The sequence below is a fragment of the Volvox carteri genome (genome assembly GCF_000143455.1).
Source record: "Volvox carteri f. nagariensis unplaced genomic scaffold VOLCAscaffold_97, whole genome shotgun sequence".
NCBI classification, from domain to species: Eukaryota; Viridiplantae; Chlorophyta; class Chlorophyceae; order Chlamydomonadales; family Volvocaceae; genus Volvox; species Volvox carteri.
In genome coordinates this window covers 164,416-180,127 of record NW_003307640.1, presented here as the reverse complement: position 1 = coordinate 180,127, position 15,712 = coordinate 164,416, and the positions used below count along the sequence as shown (strand labels likewise).

General features: G+C 55.8%; 2 protein-coding genes across 2 annotated transcripts in view; both read right to left on the bottom strand.

Annotated features, from left to right (window-relative positions):
* Positions 1-2,183: 2,183 nt before the first annotated feature.
* VOLCADRAFT_99847 (uncharacterized protein) lies at positions 2,184-8,572 on the bottom strand (the record flags this gene model as incomplete). Its single annotated transcript, XM_002958519.1, has 5 exons — positions 2,184-2,386; positions 2,927-2,969; positions 3,662-4,183; positions 5,091-5,127; positions 8,475-8,572. 5 exons carry the CDS (start codon positions 8,570-8,572, stop codon positions 2,184-2,186), a joined length of 903 nt encoding a protein of 300 aa, XP_002958565.1.
* Positions 8,573-15,352: 6,780 nt separating this feature from the next.
* The window catches only part of VOLCADRAFT_99845 (uncharacterized protein), a gene marked incomplete at both ends in the record, with an annotated part of 9,087 nt that continues 8,727 nt past the window's right edge, over positions 15,353-15,712 (bottom strand). The window contains one exon of the mRNA XM_002958518.1: positions 15,353-15,388. Coding sequence (XP_002958564.1) covers positions 15,353-15,388 — 36 coding nt within the window. The remainder of the gene's footprint in view (positions 15,389-15,712) is intronic.

The following is a 15,712-nucleotide window of genomic DNA, read 5'->3' as shown; positions in this document are numbered from 1 at the left end:
ACGACGGCGCCTGGTGCGATTTATGCGTCGGAAGCCCTTTCAGCCTCCAGGCATGTCCCCACCTGCCTCACAGCCACCGACGCATCTCACGGCGGGGGTCTAATTGCGTGCGCGTATGGATGCTCCTATTCCCCGCCGCCTTTCTAGCAACTAGTTAATGTTATGATGCATCGTTGGTCCGGCGTACGACGGCGCCTGGTGCGATTTATGCGTCCGGAAGCCCTTTCAGCCTCCAGGCATGTCCCCACCTGCCTCACAGCCACCGACGCATCTCACGGCGGGGGTCTAATTGCGTGCGCGTATGGATGCTCCTATTCCTGCCGCCTTTCTAACAACTAGTTAATGTTATGATGTATCGTTGGTCCGGCGTACGACGGCGCCTGGTGCGATTTATGCGTCCGGAAGCCCTTTCAGCCTCCAGGCATGTCCCCACCTGCCTCACAGCCACCGACGCATCTCACGGCGGGGGTCTAATTGCGTGCGCGTATGGATGCTCCTATTCCTGCCGCCTTTCTAGCAACTAGTTAATGTTATGATGCATCGTTGGTCCGGCGTACGACGGCGCCTGGTGCGATTTATGCGTTCGGAAGCCCTTTCAGCCTCCAGGCATGTCCCCACCTGCCTCACAGCCACCGACGCATCTCACGGCGGGGGTCTAATTGCGTGCGCGTATGGATGCTCCTATTCCTGCCGCCTTTCTAGCAACTAGTTAATGTTATGATGTATCGTTGGTCCGGCGTACGACGGCGCCTGGTGCGATTTATGCGTCCGGAAGCCCTTTCAGCCTCCAGGCATGTCCCCACCTGCCTCACAGCCACCGACGCATCTCACGGCGGGGGTCTAATTGCGTGCGCGTATGGATGCTCCTATTCCCCGCCGCCTTTCTAGTAACTAGTTAATGTTATGATGTATCGTTGGTCCGGCGTACGACGGCGCCTGGTGCGATTTATGCGTCCGGAAGCCCTTTCAGCCTCCAGGCATGTCCCCACCTGCCTCACAGCCACCGACGCATCTCACGGCGGGGGTCTAATTGCGTGCGCGTATGGATGCTCCTATTCCTGCCGCCTTTCTAGCAACTAGTTACTGTTATGATGCATCGTTGGTCCGGTGTACGACGGCGCCTGGTGCGATTTATGCGTCCGGAAGCCCTTTCAGCCTCACAGGCATGTCCCCACCTGCCTCACAGCCGCCGACGCATCTCACGGCGGGGGTCTAATTGCGTGCGCGTTCGCATGCGGCATGTCCCGCCACCTTTCTGGCATCTAGTTGATGGTATGATGAATCGTTGTGCGGTGTAGGGCTGCACCTGGTGCGATTTCGTTTGCGGAAGGGCCCCCTGAGTGCTGCCAAACATGTTATTCTCTCATGAGACTGCGTGAAGGTTAACGAACTGAGTATGCGACCAACACATAAAACATCGCATGCGAAATGTTATGTCATGCGATTCATCAAAGGTAAATCGTGTGTGCTTGTTGTGTGTTAGCTTAGGCCGCATTAAGCTTGACGCAACGAGCCTTCATACGCTTGAAACGCAACATTTGTTTGCATGCGAATTGCGTTGCGATATGTGTGCGTTTGGTAAGTGTTAGGCCGCGTTAAGCTTTACGCAATGAGCCTTTATACGCATGAAACGCAGCATGTATTAGCATGCGAAATGCGTTGCGAAATGTGTGCGTAAGGTGAGTGTTAGGCCGCGTTAAGCTTTACGCAATCAGCCTTCATACGCATGACTGCGCATGATACGCAACATGCATTCGCATGCAAATAGCCTTGCGGACTGTGTGCGTTTGATGTGCGAGTGGACGCGAATTGCTTTACGCATTGTCTCCCCACACGCACGAATCGCAATATGGAATCGCATGCGTATCGCCTTGCTACACATGCGCGTATGCTTCGCGTTTCAACATACGCACGGATAAATTGTTCAAGTCGACCAAAACGACGCAAGTTTATTTCCAAATAAATCTTTACAATCTGAAAATTATAAATTTTTTAAAAACTTGGCCAGAAGGGCCGATTTCCGCTTTTCCATAGCCGTTGTGCGTTAGCTCTTTGCGTTACAAAAGCATGCTCATTCGCACCTAACGCTAAGATTCGCACCGTTACGCGAACTAACGCGAGCTAACGCGGACTTAACGCGATCACCCGTCGTCATAGTGCTCGCTTGCGGAGCTAACAGCATTCTATGCTGAAGCAGGGATCGCTGGAGTTGATCTAGATGCAACTGCTGACTTGCTCCAAGTCGTGTCTGTTGGCATTGCTAGGCTATCAATTGGAAGCTGGTTCCTACGACGGTCCCGGGGGACCATGAAGATGTGGTTTGGGAAAGTGCAGCGGCTGCTGAAGCACAGGGGGCCTGATGGAGCGGAGCGTGTGATCGTGAAGGCTGCATGGTTCAGTGCACGTAATGAACAGCAGCAGGTGGATAAGAAGTTGCGATTGCCAATTGTACAGAGCGAACCGGTGGAGGGCGAAGCATTGTTGTTGGCTCAGTCCATTGTGCCATGGCCGTGCTGGGCCTTGCCGCACCCCAAGCGTCAGGGCCTGATGGTAGTGCTAGCAAGGCACTGGCACATCATGCGCTACCTCGCACCCTATCCATGCTTCTCACGTGGGGAGATGGATGGCTAGGTCCCCGAACATAATCGTGCTATGGCTAATGTTGACCGCACGTCCGGGATACTGACAAGGTGGACCCACACATAATACTGACATCATACCTGTCGTACAAGCTTGAAAGGGGTAAGGGTAAACGGGAGCATGAGTGTTCCAATGTGGGCCTGCTCTGGAAGGATGAGACATGCATGTCCTGGAGACCAAGTATGATGAACAATATGAATAACTAATGCTCTTTTAACTGTCGCTTCTGTATGATGTTGAAGAGATGCATCCCATAGCAGAGGGCTGGACTGTAGGTTCCACCCACCTGCCAAGTTATCTGTCACCAGGTTTGACGGCCGGTCGTACGTCTATGGGCACATGGCGCAGGCTATACCCGACTAATATAGGCGCGCTGAACAACAAAAAAAAGATAAGCTAACCAGCCAAACGCGCATATAAATGACAGCCATGAGGACACGAGCCGTTGCGAGACAGTTAGACTAACAGTCACGCATTGGGCCTTACACCCAACTAACCCAGCTTACTCAACGCAAGCTCGCATTAGTTGTTGCTCCATAGGTAAATGCCAAAAGAGAAGATACCCCCTCTAGCGGTTCAGAAACTGAGCACCAAACGGCGCAGCATGATGGGCCGCAAGAGGGCCAGAGAAAGCAACCACCGCAGGACAAGCACAAACGCCAAAGCCTAACTAGTGCTCTCGGAAGGCTACCGAGCCGGCAGACCAACCGCCAAACACTTCAACGATCTCAAACGGTACTCCCACCGCCCGAGCAGCGGAAGCGCCACCACGACGCAGGCTATAGAGAGAATGCACCCCGCGCATATGAGGCAAACCACACTCTGCAAGGACTAAGTCAAACCAACACTCAGCACCACGCGTAGACTGACCAGCCAGCCACAACCACGACTGATCACGCAAAAAACGCTGATGGACAGCCCACTGCAGGGAAACGGGCAACCAAACGGCAACCAAACGGCCCTTCCAATTGAGGGGTTTGTACTGAACAACTTGCTCCCCTTGGACGACAGCAACACGCACCCAGGTTACCGACAGCAGAGAGTCTGGGCGAAGCAAGAGACAGAAACTCAACACGACGAACAACAACGGCAAGGCCAACTCGGAGCCAACGGGCACCACGGCCAACTGCTCATAAAGATGCCAAGCATCACCTGCACTAAAGGCCAACACGAGCACGGAAGCAGGCACCGTTGAGCGCTGCAAGCGCTCCCAACCTCGACGAAACGCTGCCAACAGGGTGTTGTCTCCGACACAGGGCTTAGGGTTCCCGAGCAAGTCATGCCCGGAGATAATAGCACTGAAATAAGGCTGCGCTGTGCGGACTTGGATGGAGCCCTTGGCAGCGAGAAACTGACTCCACAAGAGCCCGGCATAATGGGAGGCCCGGAGTAACTCCAAACCTTCGTCCACGCAGAAACACACAAAGGCGGCAAAATGCGACGCATACGACTGCCAGGTCTTGGCACCAACACGAGACATGACAACCTGAGCAATCTGCAAAAGACGCGCAGAGTGATCCAGACTAGGAGCCGCGAGCTGCAGCTGCGCCACCAACAACTTAGTCATGAGGGGGGGGCCGCAACCGACTGAAGATCCAAAGAGTAGCGGGGAAGCGCCACACTATCCGCCCGAGTGCTACACGATTGCGCCCTAGCTAAAACTGCACCCGTAATGCTACGACCTGGCAAGACGGGGGGGGAGGAAAGTGCTCGACCCGCCCTCGCCCGGTGCAAACATGTCCGTATTCAACGGCAGGAACACCAGGAGTCCGTGGTGCTGCTGGCGCCTCGGGCGCCGCTGGGGCCAACGACATCTGCCGCTACTGTGGACAGCCTGGGCACTATGTCCGTGAACGCCCCGTTAAGCTAGCAGACGAGTTCGTCGGTCTCTACCGCAGCAATGTGTTCGAGCAGCCATGCAGTACCGGCGCCGGCAGCAGTGGCAGCGGCAACCACCATGGTGACGGCGGCGGCGGAGGCACCGGCAGCGGCAATGTCAGTAACAGCGGGGGTGACAGGGCACGTGAACGCGGCCATGTTGGATGCGGCAACGGCCGCCGCAATGGCAGCGACACTGCAGGTGGAAGCAGTGGCGGCGGTGGTGGCGGAAGAAGCTCACGCCAGAACCGTGCCACGGTGCTGGTCGTCGATGGCAGTGGTAGCAGTTCATGTGTTGTCCTAGACTCTGGCTCACCTTACCACCTCACGGGTGACCGTTCCTTGATGCACAATTACATCCCTGTCGGCGCGCCTCAACAGATCAAGTTGGGAAACAATCAGCTAGCCGACGTCATGGGAACAGGGCAGTTGCTCCTAGGATGCACGATGGAGAATCCGTCTGGCTGCTCAATATGCTACATGTCCCCAGCACGGGACTCACACTCATGTCTGTCGACCTTCTCGTGACGCGCGGCTACTCAGTCACGTTCGGCACGGACAAGATGGGCCACCGGTTCTCGCGTGTAGGCCTCCCGCACAGCAGCTTGTCTATCACCGCATGGAGTGAGTGCGGGCATTACGTCATGGATGTGGACCTGCTTGCGCCGACCAAACGCGCCGTCAACACGCTCGGCGCCGCGGGAGACAGAGCCGGCAGAGGTGGTGATGCTGGCGGTAGTGCCGCCGACGCCCCCAGCACCCGCGATGGCAGCACAACCAGCAGTGGCGCCGGCGGAGACCAGCCGAACAACAGCAGCAACGGCCAAGGGCAACTGGGCGCCACTGAGTGCTCAGTCGCCGAACTCACAGCAGCACAGCACCTGCACCGCCAGTTCGGCCACCTTGGTTAGCGGGTGCTGGAGGAGCTCATCACCAAGCAGCTGGTGCATGGACCACGGGTCATTCCAGCGGTGCTGCATCAGGCGGCCGACGGCGTCTGTGAAGCCTGCGTCACCGTGAAGACCACAGCTACAGCCCACGTCAGCCGCGGCAACCGACCTCAGCATGCACTGGAGGTCGTGCACTCTGACCTGTGCGGGCCCATGCCGACCACGGGCCGAGGTGGGGCACGTTACTTGCTAATGCTGCTGGACGGTGCCTCCGGTTTGTCTGCTGTTCGCACGCAGGTTAGCCAAAACCAAGTGGGCAAAGCGCTGCAGGACATGGTGATGCAGCTGGAGGCTCGTCACCCGAACCATGCACGGGTACGCACACTTCATAGTGATAACGGTGATGAGTATGTCGCCGAGCAACTGGAGCAGTGGCTACACCAGCACGGCACTGCGCACACCCACTCGGCGCTGTACACCCCGGAGCAGAATGGAGCAGCGGAGCAGCTCAATCGCACGCTCCTCAACCGTGTGCGGGCTATGCCGTAGATGCCGCCCTCTCGGACAGCTATTGGCCGGAGGCTTTGCTCTACACCAACCTCCAGCGTAATGTGGCTCCCTCTCAGGGCCGGGAGGCCACACCGTGGGCAGCTTATCATGGCGTCACCCCCGACGTCAGCCACCTGCACACCTTTGGCTGCCTGGCCTACGTCCGCATCCCAGCCAGCCAGCAGGATAAGCTCGGTCCCCGCGCTAAGGCGGGAACCTACCTTGGACCGGAATGCAACACGGCCGCCCACCGCGTCCTTGTTGTTGGCAAGGTGACTGTTAGCAGCGACGTCACCTTCGATGACGAGCACCGCGGCCCGGCATCTCAACGGGCGGGCACCCCCTTCAGCACCAGCCCCACCCGTCCTGGCGGCAGCGACCCTGGTGGCGGCTCAACACAGCCTGCCACACCGCCAACTCAAGTGGATGCCCCGCCCCCAGTGAACCCAGCACCCCCCCTCCACCCTGACACTCGCAGTCAACAGCAACCGCTGCACCCGCCGCTGGCCCCGGTCAGCCTGGCCAACAACAGCAGCGGCGGCGGCGAAGATTTGGGTAGTCCACCGCTGCTTAACAAAGCGTCGGATAGCACCGATGATGCTGAGTTTAACGTACCCGACGGCAGTGCCAACGGCAGAGGCAATAGCGCGGTGCAGGAGCTTAACATGCCCGACGGCAGTGTGGACGGCGGAGGCAACAGTGTGGTGCAGGAGCCGCGCAATTATGAGGAAACGGTGGCGAGTCCGCAAGCTGACAAGTGGAAGAGTTCGATGGATGACGACATCCTGTCGCAGCTCTCCAACAAAACATGGGAGTCGGGCACACCGCCGCCCAGTGCACGCATCCTCGACTGCCGCTGGGTTTACAAGATCAAACAGGAGCCAGGCAGTGAGGTACGCTATAAGTCGCGTTTGGTGGTGAAGGGATTTGAACAGCGTGCGGGCATAGACTACGGAGAGCTGTTTGCACCCACCACGCGTGCAGCCTCCCTGCGGGCACTTCTAGCTGTGGCAGTGGCCAGGGGTATGACGGTCCATCAGATGGACGTCAAAAAGGCTTTCTTAAAAGGCGACCTAGCAGAGGAGCTGTGGAGGCGACAGCCACCAGGTTACAGCGCTGTACAGCGCTGTACAGTGTTGCTAGCAACGGCGACCCGACGCAGGCGTGCCAGCTGTTAAAGTCCGTCTACGGCCTCAAGCAAGCCCCATGCTGCTGGTACGAGAAACTGGCGGCGGAGTTGGGCAAGCTAGGCTATGAGCCATCTATGTCCGACCCAGCGCTATTCGTCAAGCGAGGGTCCGACGGCTCAATTTATGTGCTCGTGCACGTTGACGACATGCTGGTGGCGGCACACAACCTGCAATTGGTCGCGGCCGCCAAGGCGGCCATAGCTGGTTGCTTCGCAGTACGAGACCTTGGAGAGGCGCGCTACTACCTCGGCATGGACATCATCCAGGACCGCCGCAAACGCAGCATCATGCTTATGCAGCACAGTGCTGGGCATCACTTAGATCGCCAGAGGAGGAGTGCTGAGGGCTTTGAGGATCGGCCTCAGTTCATTCCTTTTTTCCAAACGCCAAAATGGCCTGTTTATTACTTTTAAGGAATATATTACTTTAAAAAAAGACACTGAGCTGAGTACCGGCCATAGAGGGCTGTCCTTGCTGCTGTAAATTAATGCGAAAAACGATAGTCTTCAAACCGGTAACCAGCCCCGGTTACTGCCCAGTAACGATCAACCCGGTAACCCAATCGTAACCACCCCCATTAACGACCCCCGGTAACCATCCACCTGGTAACCGGTCTCCGTGTACCCCATTAACGGCCACAATTGCCCGATAACCGGGCAAGTCTATGTGGTAGGCCCGATAACCGGGCAAGTCTATGCATATATGCATGCGAATTGCGTTGCGATATGTGTGCGTTTGGTAAGTGTTAGGCTGCGTTAAGCTTTACGCAATGAGCCTTTATACGCATGAAACGCAGCATGTATTAGCATGCGAAATGCGTTGCGAAATGTGTGCGTAAGGTGAGTGTTAGGCCGCGTTAAGCTTTACGCAATCAGCCTTCATACGCATGATACGCAACATGCATTCGCATGCAAATAGCCTTGCGGACTGTGTGCGTTTGATGTGCGAGTGGACGCGAATTGCTTTACGCATTGTCTCCCCACACGCACGAATCGCAATATGGAATCGCATGCGTATCGCCTTGCTACACATGCGCGTATGCTTCACGTTTCAACATACGCACGGATGAATTGTTCAAGTTGACCAAAACGACGCAAGTTTATTTCCAAATAAACCTTTACAATCTGAAAATTATAAATTTTTAAAAAACTTGGCCAGAAGGGCCGATTTCCGCTTTTCCATAGCCGTTGTGCGTTAGCTCTTTGCGTTACAAAAGCATGCTCATTCGCACCTAACGCTAAGATTCGCACCGTTACGCGAACTAACGCGAGCTAACGCGGACTTAACGCGATCACCCGTCGTCATAGTGCTTCACCCAACCACTCACATGCGGACACTGCTCCAGAGCTGCCTCAGCGGGTACTTCTGGTCCACTCGGGGAAAGACTTGGTCATGGATGTGGTCATGCGGGGGGTTTCCTGTCATAGATCTGGTCATGTTGCCTCATGACCACTCATGAGGCCTCATGACCGGTCATGTTACCGGTCATGAGGCAGAGTCATGGTCATGACAGTTGTCATGCTCCTTGCGCAGCATGACGGATCATGAATTGCCACTCATATATGTAAATTCAGTCATGTTCCCAATGGTCATATGCTGGCTATGTGTTCATGTTTTGTTCCTTTCTAAAAAGTGACAATTATATGCCATATGGACTCCCGAATCCCCTCTGAAATGCTGCATAGTATATTACCTCCATAACAATGTGCACAATGTACTATACAGCATCCCTGCCGGGATTCTGGAGTGCACTTGAATTACCTTCGTTTCAGCCACTTGCAGTGACTTGATATGCATTCAGGCGCGGCCGTAAACAAAGCCCTTAGGCTTAGCTGCACTTATCCAACACAAAAGATCAGTATATGCCAGCTAGCAGGGCAACTTCCTTTTGGCCTGTTGCCAAGCCTTACTCGGTCAGCTCCCTTACACCCTGTTGTTAATTTGAAAGCCATATGTTACATACTTAAGGCATGTATTTAAGGTTTAATTAGCAAAGATTCTCTCCTGCTGTGTTCAAGCATGACAAGTTAAGTCACCAGCTCGCACCGTCCCACAGGCACAGCATTGTTGATGTAACTAGCTAAAACATGTGGGAGGTGCATTAGTCTCAACCGCAGGCGCGGCGGCGGTTGCACTGGTGCCGATATGCATGTGACCGACTACCAAACCAGTTGGCACAGTTGGTGCAGTGAAAATGCTGGGAGGAGTCCGGAGCTACATCCGGTCTGTAAATGATCTTTCGTGGTTTGGATGCCACCTCCAGCGCATTCAATGACATGGCAAACTGGCTAATGTGACCAGTAAGAATGATCACAATGTGTAGGAATACCAGAACATTCACGTTTGTATCAATCGTCGAGCTTCTAATGCTTCTACACAAGCAAGCATTTGGTCCCGCCATGACAAAAGAGCATCCTATTCTATGGCAGGTTCTGGCAAGGATTTAAATGATGCAATCAACAAAGTTCGGTAGCCACGAAACAACTTCCCAATATTGAATTTGCAGCCATGTGAACTTTATACCATGCTGTACACTTCCGGACCAGGGTCCGGAATTGTACGGCTTTTCCCCTCTTGCTGCCCAGAAGTCATGTGAACGTGGACAATTTGCAACACCAATAAGAAACGTCACTGCGTTTAGCACTATGTGATTGCTGTGCAAATTGCACCATCTGGTACCTCCCAGCCCCACCTTCGTTGCTGCCGCTGCTACTCCGTTGCTAATTCCCCCCGCCGCCGTGCCTGCTGTTGAGACTAATAGCCCTCCCAGCCCCACCTTCATCGCTGCAGCTGCTACTCCGTTGCTATCTCCCGCCGCCGCCGCGCCTCCTGTTCAGATTAATGCATCTCCCAGCCCCACCGCCGTCGCTGCCGTTGCTACTCCGTTGCTAATTCCCGCCGCCGCCGCGCCTGCCGTTTAGGCTACTGCACCTCCCAGCCCCAACACCGTCGCTGCCGCTGCTACTCCGTTGCTAATTCCCCCAGCCGCCGCGCCTGCTGCTCTTGCTATTTCCCCCACCACCACGCCTGCCGTTTAGGCTACTGCACCTTCCAACCCCACCTTCATCGCTGCCAATGCTGCGTCGTTGCTAATTCCCACCGCCGCCGCGCCTGCCGTTTAGGCTACTGCACCTCCAACCCCACCGCCGTCGCTGCCGTTGCTACTCCGTTGCTAATTCCCGCCGCCGCCGCGCCTGCCGTTTAGGCTACTGCACCTCCCAGCCCCAACACCGTCGCTGCCGCTGCTGCTCCGTTGCTAATTCCCCCAGCCGCCGCGCCTGCTGCTCTTGCTATTTCCCCCACCACCACGCCTGCCGTTTAGGCTACTGCACCTTCCAACCCCACCTTCATCGCTGCCACTGCTGCTCGTTGCTAATTCCCACCGCCGCCGCGCCTGCCGTTTAGGCTACTGCACCTCCAACCCCACCGCCGTCGCTGCCACTGCTGCTGCGTTGCTAATTCCCACCGCCGCCGCGCCTGCCGTTTAGGCTACTGCACCTCCAACCCCACCGCCGTCGCTGCCACTGCTGCTGCGTTGCTAATTCCCACCGCCGCCGCGCCTGCCGTTTAGGCTACTGCACCTCCCAACCCCACCGCCGTCGCTGCCACTGCTGCTGCGTTGCTAATTCCCGCCGCCGCCACGCCTGCCGTTTAGGCTACTGCACCTCCCAACCCCACCTACATCGCTGCCGCTGCTGCTGCGTCGCTATTTCCCGCCGCCGCCGCGCCTGCCTTTTAGGCTACTGCACCTCCCAACCCCACCGCCGTCGCTGCCACTGCTGCTGCGTTGCTAATTCCCACCGCCGCCGCGCCTGCCGTTTAGGCTACTGCACCTCCAACCCCACCGCCGTCGCTGCCACTGCTGCTGCGTTGCTAATTCCCGCCGCCGCCGCGCCTGCTGTTTAGGCTACTGCACCTCCCAGCCCCAACACTGTCGCTACCGCTGCTACTCCGTTGCTAATTCCCCCCGCCACCACGCCTGCTGTTGAGAGTAATGGCCCTCCCAGCCCCACCTTCGTCGCTGCTGCTGCTGCTGCGTTGCTATTTCCCGCCACCGCCGCGCCTGCCGTTTAGGCTACTGCACCTCCCAACCCCACCGCCATCACTGCCGCTGCTGCTGTGTTGCTAATTCCCGCCGCCGCCACGCCTGCTGTTTAGGCTACTGCACCTCCCAGCCCCAATGCTGTCGCTGCCGCTGCTACTCCGTTGCTAATTCCCCCCGCCACCGCGCCTGCTGCTGTTGCTATTTCCCCCTGCCGCCGCGCCTGCTGTTGAGACTAATGGCCCTCCCAGCCCCACCGCCGTCGCTGCTGCTGCTACTCCGTTGCTAATTCCCGCCGCCGCCGCGCCTGCCGTTTAGGCGACTGCACCTCCCAACCCCACCGCCGTCGCTGCCACTGCTGCTGCGTTGCTAATTCCCGCCGCCGCCGTGCCTGCCGTTTAGGCTACTGCACCTCCCAGCCCCAACGCCGTCGCTGCCGCTGCTGCTGTGTTGCTATTTCCCGACGTCGGGCGCCACCTGCCCAATGCCCGGAACGAGCCAGGGGGCCTTGCTCCTCTGGCAACCCCGTGCGACCTGGCTGGCCAGCAGGTCTGTGTGGGCAGAGCACTCGGGGAATGACTTGGTCATGGACGGGTTTTCCAGTCATGGATTCGGTCATGTATGTGGTCATGGATCCGGTCATAGTTTGTCATTAAGTCATGGATTTGGTCATGTATGTGGTCATGGATCCGGTCATAATTTGTCATTAAGTCATGGATCAGTTCATAGTTTGCATAAGCAAGTGCAGGATATGGCTGGTTGGGGTCATGAAATGCGTGGTATGATGGGATTTATGATTGGATTTATGACAGGTCATGGGACCGCAATATGACCGTATTCAGTCATGGCTGCACTTTATGACCCCATGAGGTCATAAAGGTGGTCATGTACCTGCTCATAAATATGCGGAACATGACCAGGTCATATTGCGCATGGTATTCCATGATGGAACAATGCATTCCATGACCACCCTGGCCCATGTTTTGCACTCATTCCATGAGTCGTACACTGCATTCCATGACCACCCTGGCCCATGTTTTGCTTGGTTTACATGACTCGTACACTGCATTCCATGACCACATTGGCACATGTTTTACATTGTTTACACGAGTCATACACTGCACTCCATGACCACCCCTGGCCCATGTTTTGCACACATCCCAGAAGTTGTTCACTGTTGTTGTATTCCGCTTCTTAAATCTGGGTCCAAACTGATACATTTTTCTGTCTAATTTTTCCTTTCTCGCTTGGCGCAGTTACTGGACAAGTTCGCTGGAACTAACTGAATTCCAAATGCCTATTTTGCCGCTTTTCTGTCAGATCTTTATGGCTCCGACCTCTGGGTCAGACGGCGAGCGGGAAGCTGTCATGGATGCCTACAAGTAAATGCCGCCTCAGGCGGAAGTCCATACTTGCAGAAGTATGGGCGGGGGTCGTAGCACAGGCTACGACTGGGACGTGGTCCCTGGCTCGCGGAGCCCCGTCATCGATTGGAAGCATGGATCAACGGTATGCCATTCCGGACTGGACCGCGCCTTTTCGGAATTGGCTGTACGATTCATGGGATGGCCGCATCCTCCGCTATTTAAGCGGGCGAAACTCTTCCAAATCGGTGTCTTCCGACGCCACCATCCAGTTGTGGTTTAGTAAGATACAACAAGTCTGGTATCGAGACGGTTCCTCCCGGGGCCTCTCGCATTTCTGAAATTTTCAAGATCCCCCTTTTGCCATCAAGATCCCCACTTCTACCGGCGCGCGGATGGAGGTCGACGACGTCACCGGACCTTTGGCTACAATCGTCGACGCTCTTGGCGATGCTGTCCGTGAAGTCGCTGCCGCCGGTCTGTAAACTACTTTAGCAAATCTGTTTGCTGACTTTTTCTAGGATTTTGGGTTAATAGCGGTAAGACTGCTGCAGGCTCCGAACCGCCTGTTCCTTCGGCGGTCCCTGCCCTTTGCCGGAGGCTCTGTCAAGAGCTTCGTAGCACCCGTTCGGTGCTAGAACAGACTTCCAGAAAAATTGACAGTTCGCTTTACTTGGGTACGCGGTCTGCCTGATCTGGGTCAGGATAGTGGAAATGGAGCAGTCTAGGCGAAGTCGTTGGGGATTGCCCTCCACTATCAATGGAACTGTCCCGCCGCCGCCTATTGCCCGGAATAACAGTAACCAATTAATAAATATGAATAATCCCTCATCCGATGTTCTGATTCCTGCAGTGGAACACATCGCGGGTCGCGCCACCGGGACGACCGCCGGCGATGGAGAGAACAACGCCGCTACTGAGCGCGGCTTGCCCGCTGGGGCCAGCGATGAGGTGATCAGAATCACTATTCCGGTACCTAGGCTCAATATTCCTGCGGAGATTAAGCTTAGTGAATTATCGCGGGAAGTTGCGCCACGAGTCCGCGCCTTCGTCCGCGATGTCCGGAAGTATTTTGATTTCGTGCGGGGCGGAAACCATGACAGTATCCGTTGCTTATTTTTAGCTAACGCTCTTGAAGGCGCCGCGAAAACCTGGCATGATGACTGGACTAACGCGCGGTTGCAATATACTTCAGAGCAACTTTTGGAGGCGCTATTAATTCGTTTTGCCCTGCAGATTCAAACGCGCGAACTAGAAGCGCTAGAAAAGCTTGCTGCTGGGCAGCATCAGATGCGGGCAAACGAAACGGTAGCCGCGTACCATAGTCGTTTCGAGGCTCTCATAGCACCCATTCCTGACTTAAGGGAGGTTGATCGGATTTTCTGGTTTATCCGCGGCCTTTCCTCTGAGTTCTCGGGAAAATGTGCTACCGACCATGACGGAAAGCCTTTTCAGGAATATGCCAAACTTGTGCAGCACACGCTTGGTGTAGAGGCCCGTCAACTTGCTAAACTTCGTTCCCAAGCCCAAACCCGCGTGTTTCTGCGTGCTTCCACCGCTGTGCAGGATCCCGCGCCCATCATCACTGACGACGGGGACCTCCCGGCACCGGAGGTCAGGCCTCGGGCTGCTACTGTTGCCGCTGGGCGAAATACAGCTCGCCAGGCCTCCGGTGCTGGTGAGTCGAACCGTGGGCGCAGGGGTCGGGGTGGCAAGCATAGGGACAAGGGTCGGCCCAGGGCCGCTGCCGCGGGAACAGGGGCGACGGTGCTAGGCAAGCGTGGCCGGGATTCAAATCTGGCCGAATGGATGAATAAGTTTTACTGCACTCGGGCGGAGTACGAGTACCGCCGGAAAAATAGCCGTTGCCTCCGCTGTGGGGAGGATAAGCACCTAGTAGCAGAGTGCCCGTTGCTGTCAGAGAAGAGAGCTAGGAACGGGGAAAAATAGGGGGTTGCCCAGGATAGTGTTAGGGAAGCACTCCCTGGGTTACAAACCCGAACGGTACCCCTTATCTGCCCGGTTGGACGTGCTGTCCGTGCTGTTTTACCGGCCGTTTTAAACCAAGTTGAGAAGGCCGTTGGACGGCGTTTTTCGTTTGACGCTCGCACTGCTCGTCCTGGTTTTGACGAGCACTGTAATCTTTTTGCTATTCCACGGCGTCTAACCTCTAGTAACTTGGGTGGGCATACCGTTTGGATTTCCCCTTCCTCTTTCAAGGAACTTCAGTCTCAGCTGGCTTACTATCGTATTTGCAAACGTCAGCGACCGGACACCGCTGCCTGTCTACTGTTACCAGCACATGTATCCCCGAGGGCTGCCTCCTTGCTGATAGGGATGCGTCGGGTTCTTCAGTTTCGCGCTGGTAGCAAGCTTTTCAACGGTGTAGACATGACGGGTCAACTTGTTTCCCTTCCAGGTCTGCCGTATACTGCTGACGTTTGGTACGATCCCCCTCTTGTCCTGGGGCACCTTGACACGGAGCCCCATGTTTCAGTCCTGTGTGCAAAAGTTGCTGCGTCAACAGGGCCCAGAGTCCCGTTAGTTGGCATTCGTGTCGCTGGACATTCTTTAACTGCCATGGCCGACTCTGGGGCCAGCGACGACTTCATTTCTGCGTCCATCGTTGAGCAACTCGGACTGAAACCTCAACCGACATCGTGGTCATCTGTCACCCTTGCTGACGGGGGTAAGCAGGTCATTTTGGGTCAAGTTTCCCTTCGTATATCCTTGGGCCCTTTGCGCCTAAATGTCCGTCCGTATGTGCTGCCTAAGTTTACTGATGCAGCCACGTTTATCTTAGGGTCCGCTACCCTTGATCAGTATGGGGCTCATCTGAATTATGAGACCCACACCTTGCAGTTATGGAAGGGAACCTTGTGTTATAAGGCGCCTTTCACCACTGCGGAACGGATGGGAGAAGGGAATACTAGTGCTGCGCACTCCGAACCCTGTGTGAATTTTGCTGCTGCCGCTATCTGTAAGCGAATTGAGCCTGAACCCGTTGGGCGCAAAGCAGCTATCCGTATGATTCGCAAGGGGGCGCATGGATTGCTAGTACGGCCTAAATTGCAACTGAATACAGCCGTTACCCAGATCACTGAAAATGACCCTGCGGTTGAAGCTCTCCTTAACGAATACTCAGATATCTTCCGTGAG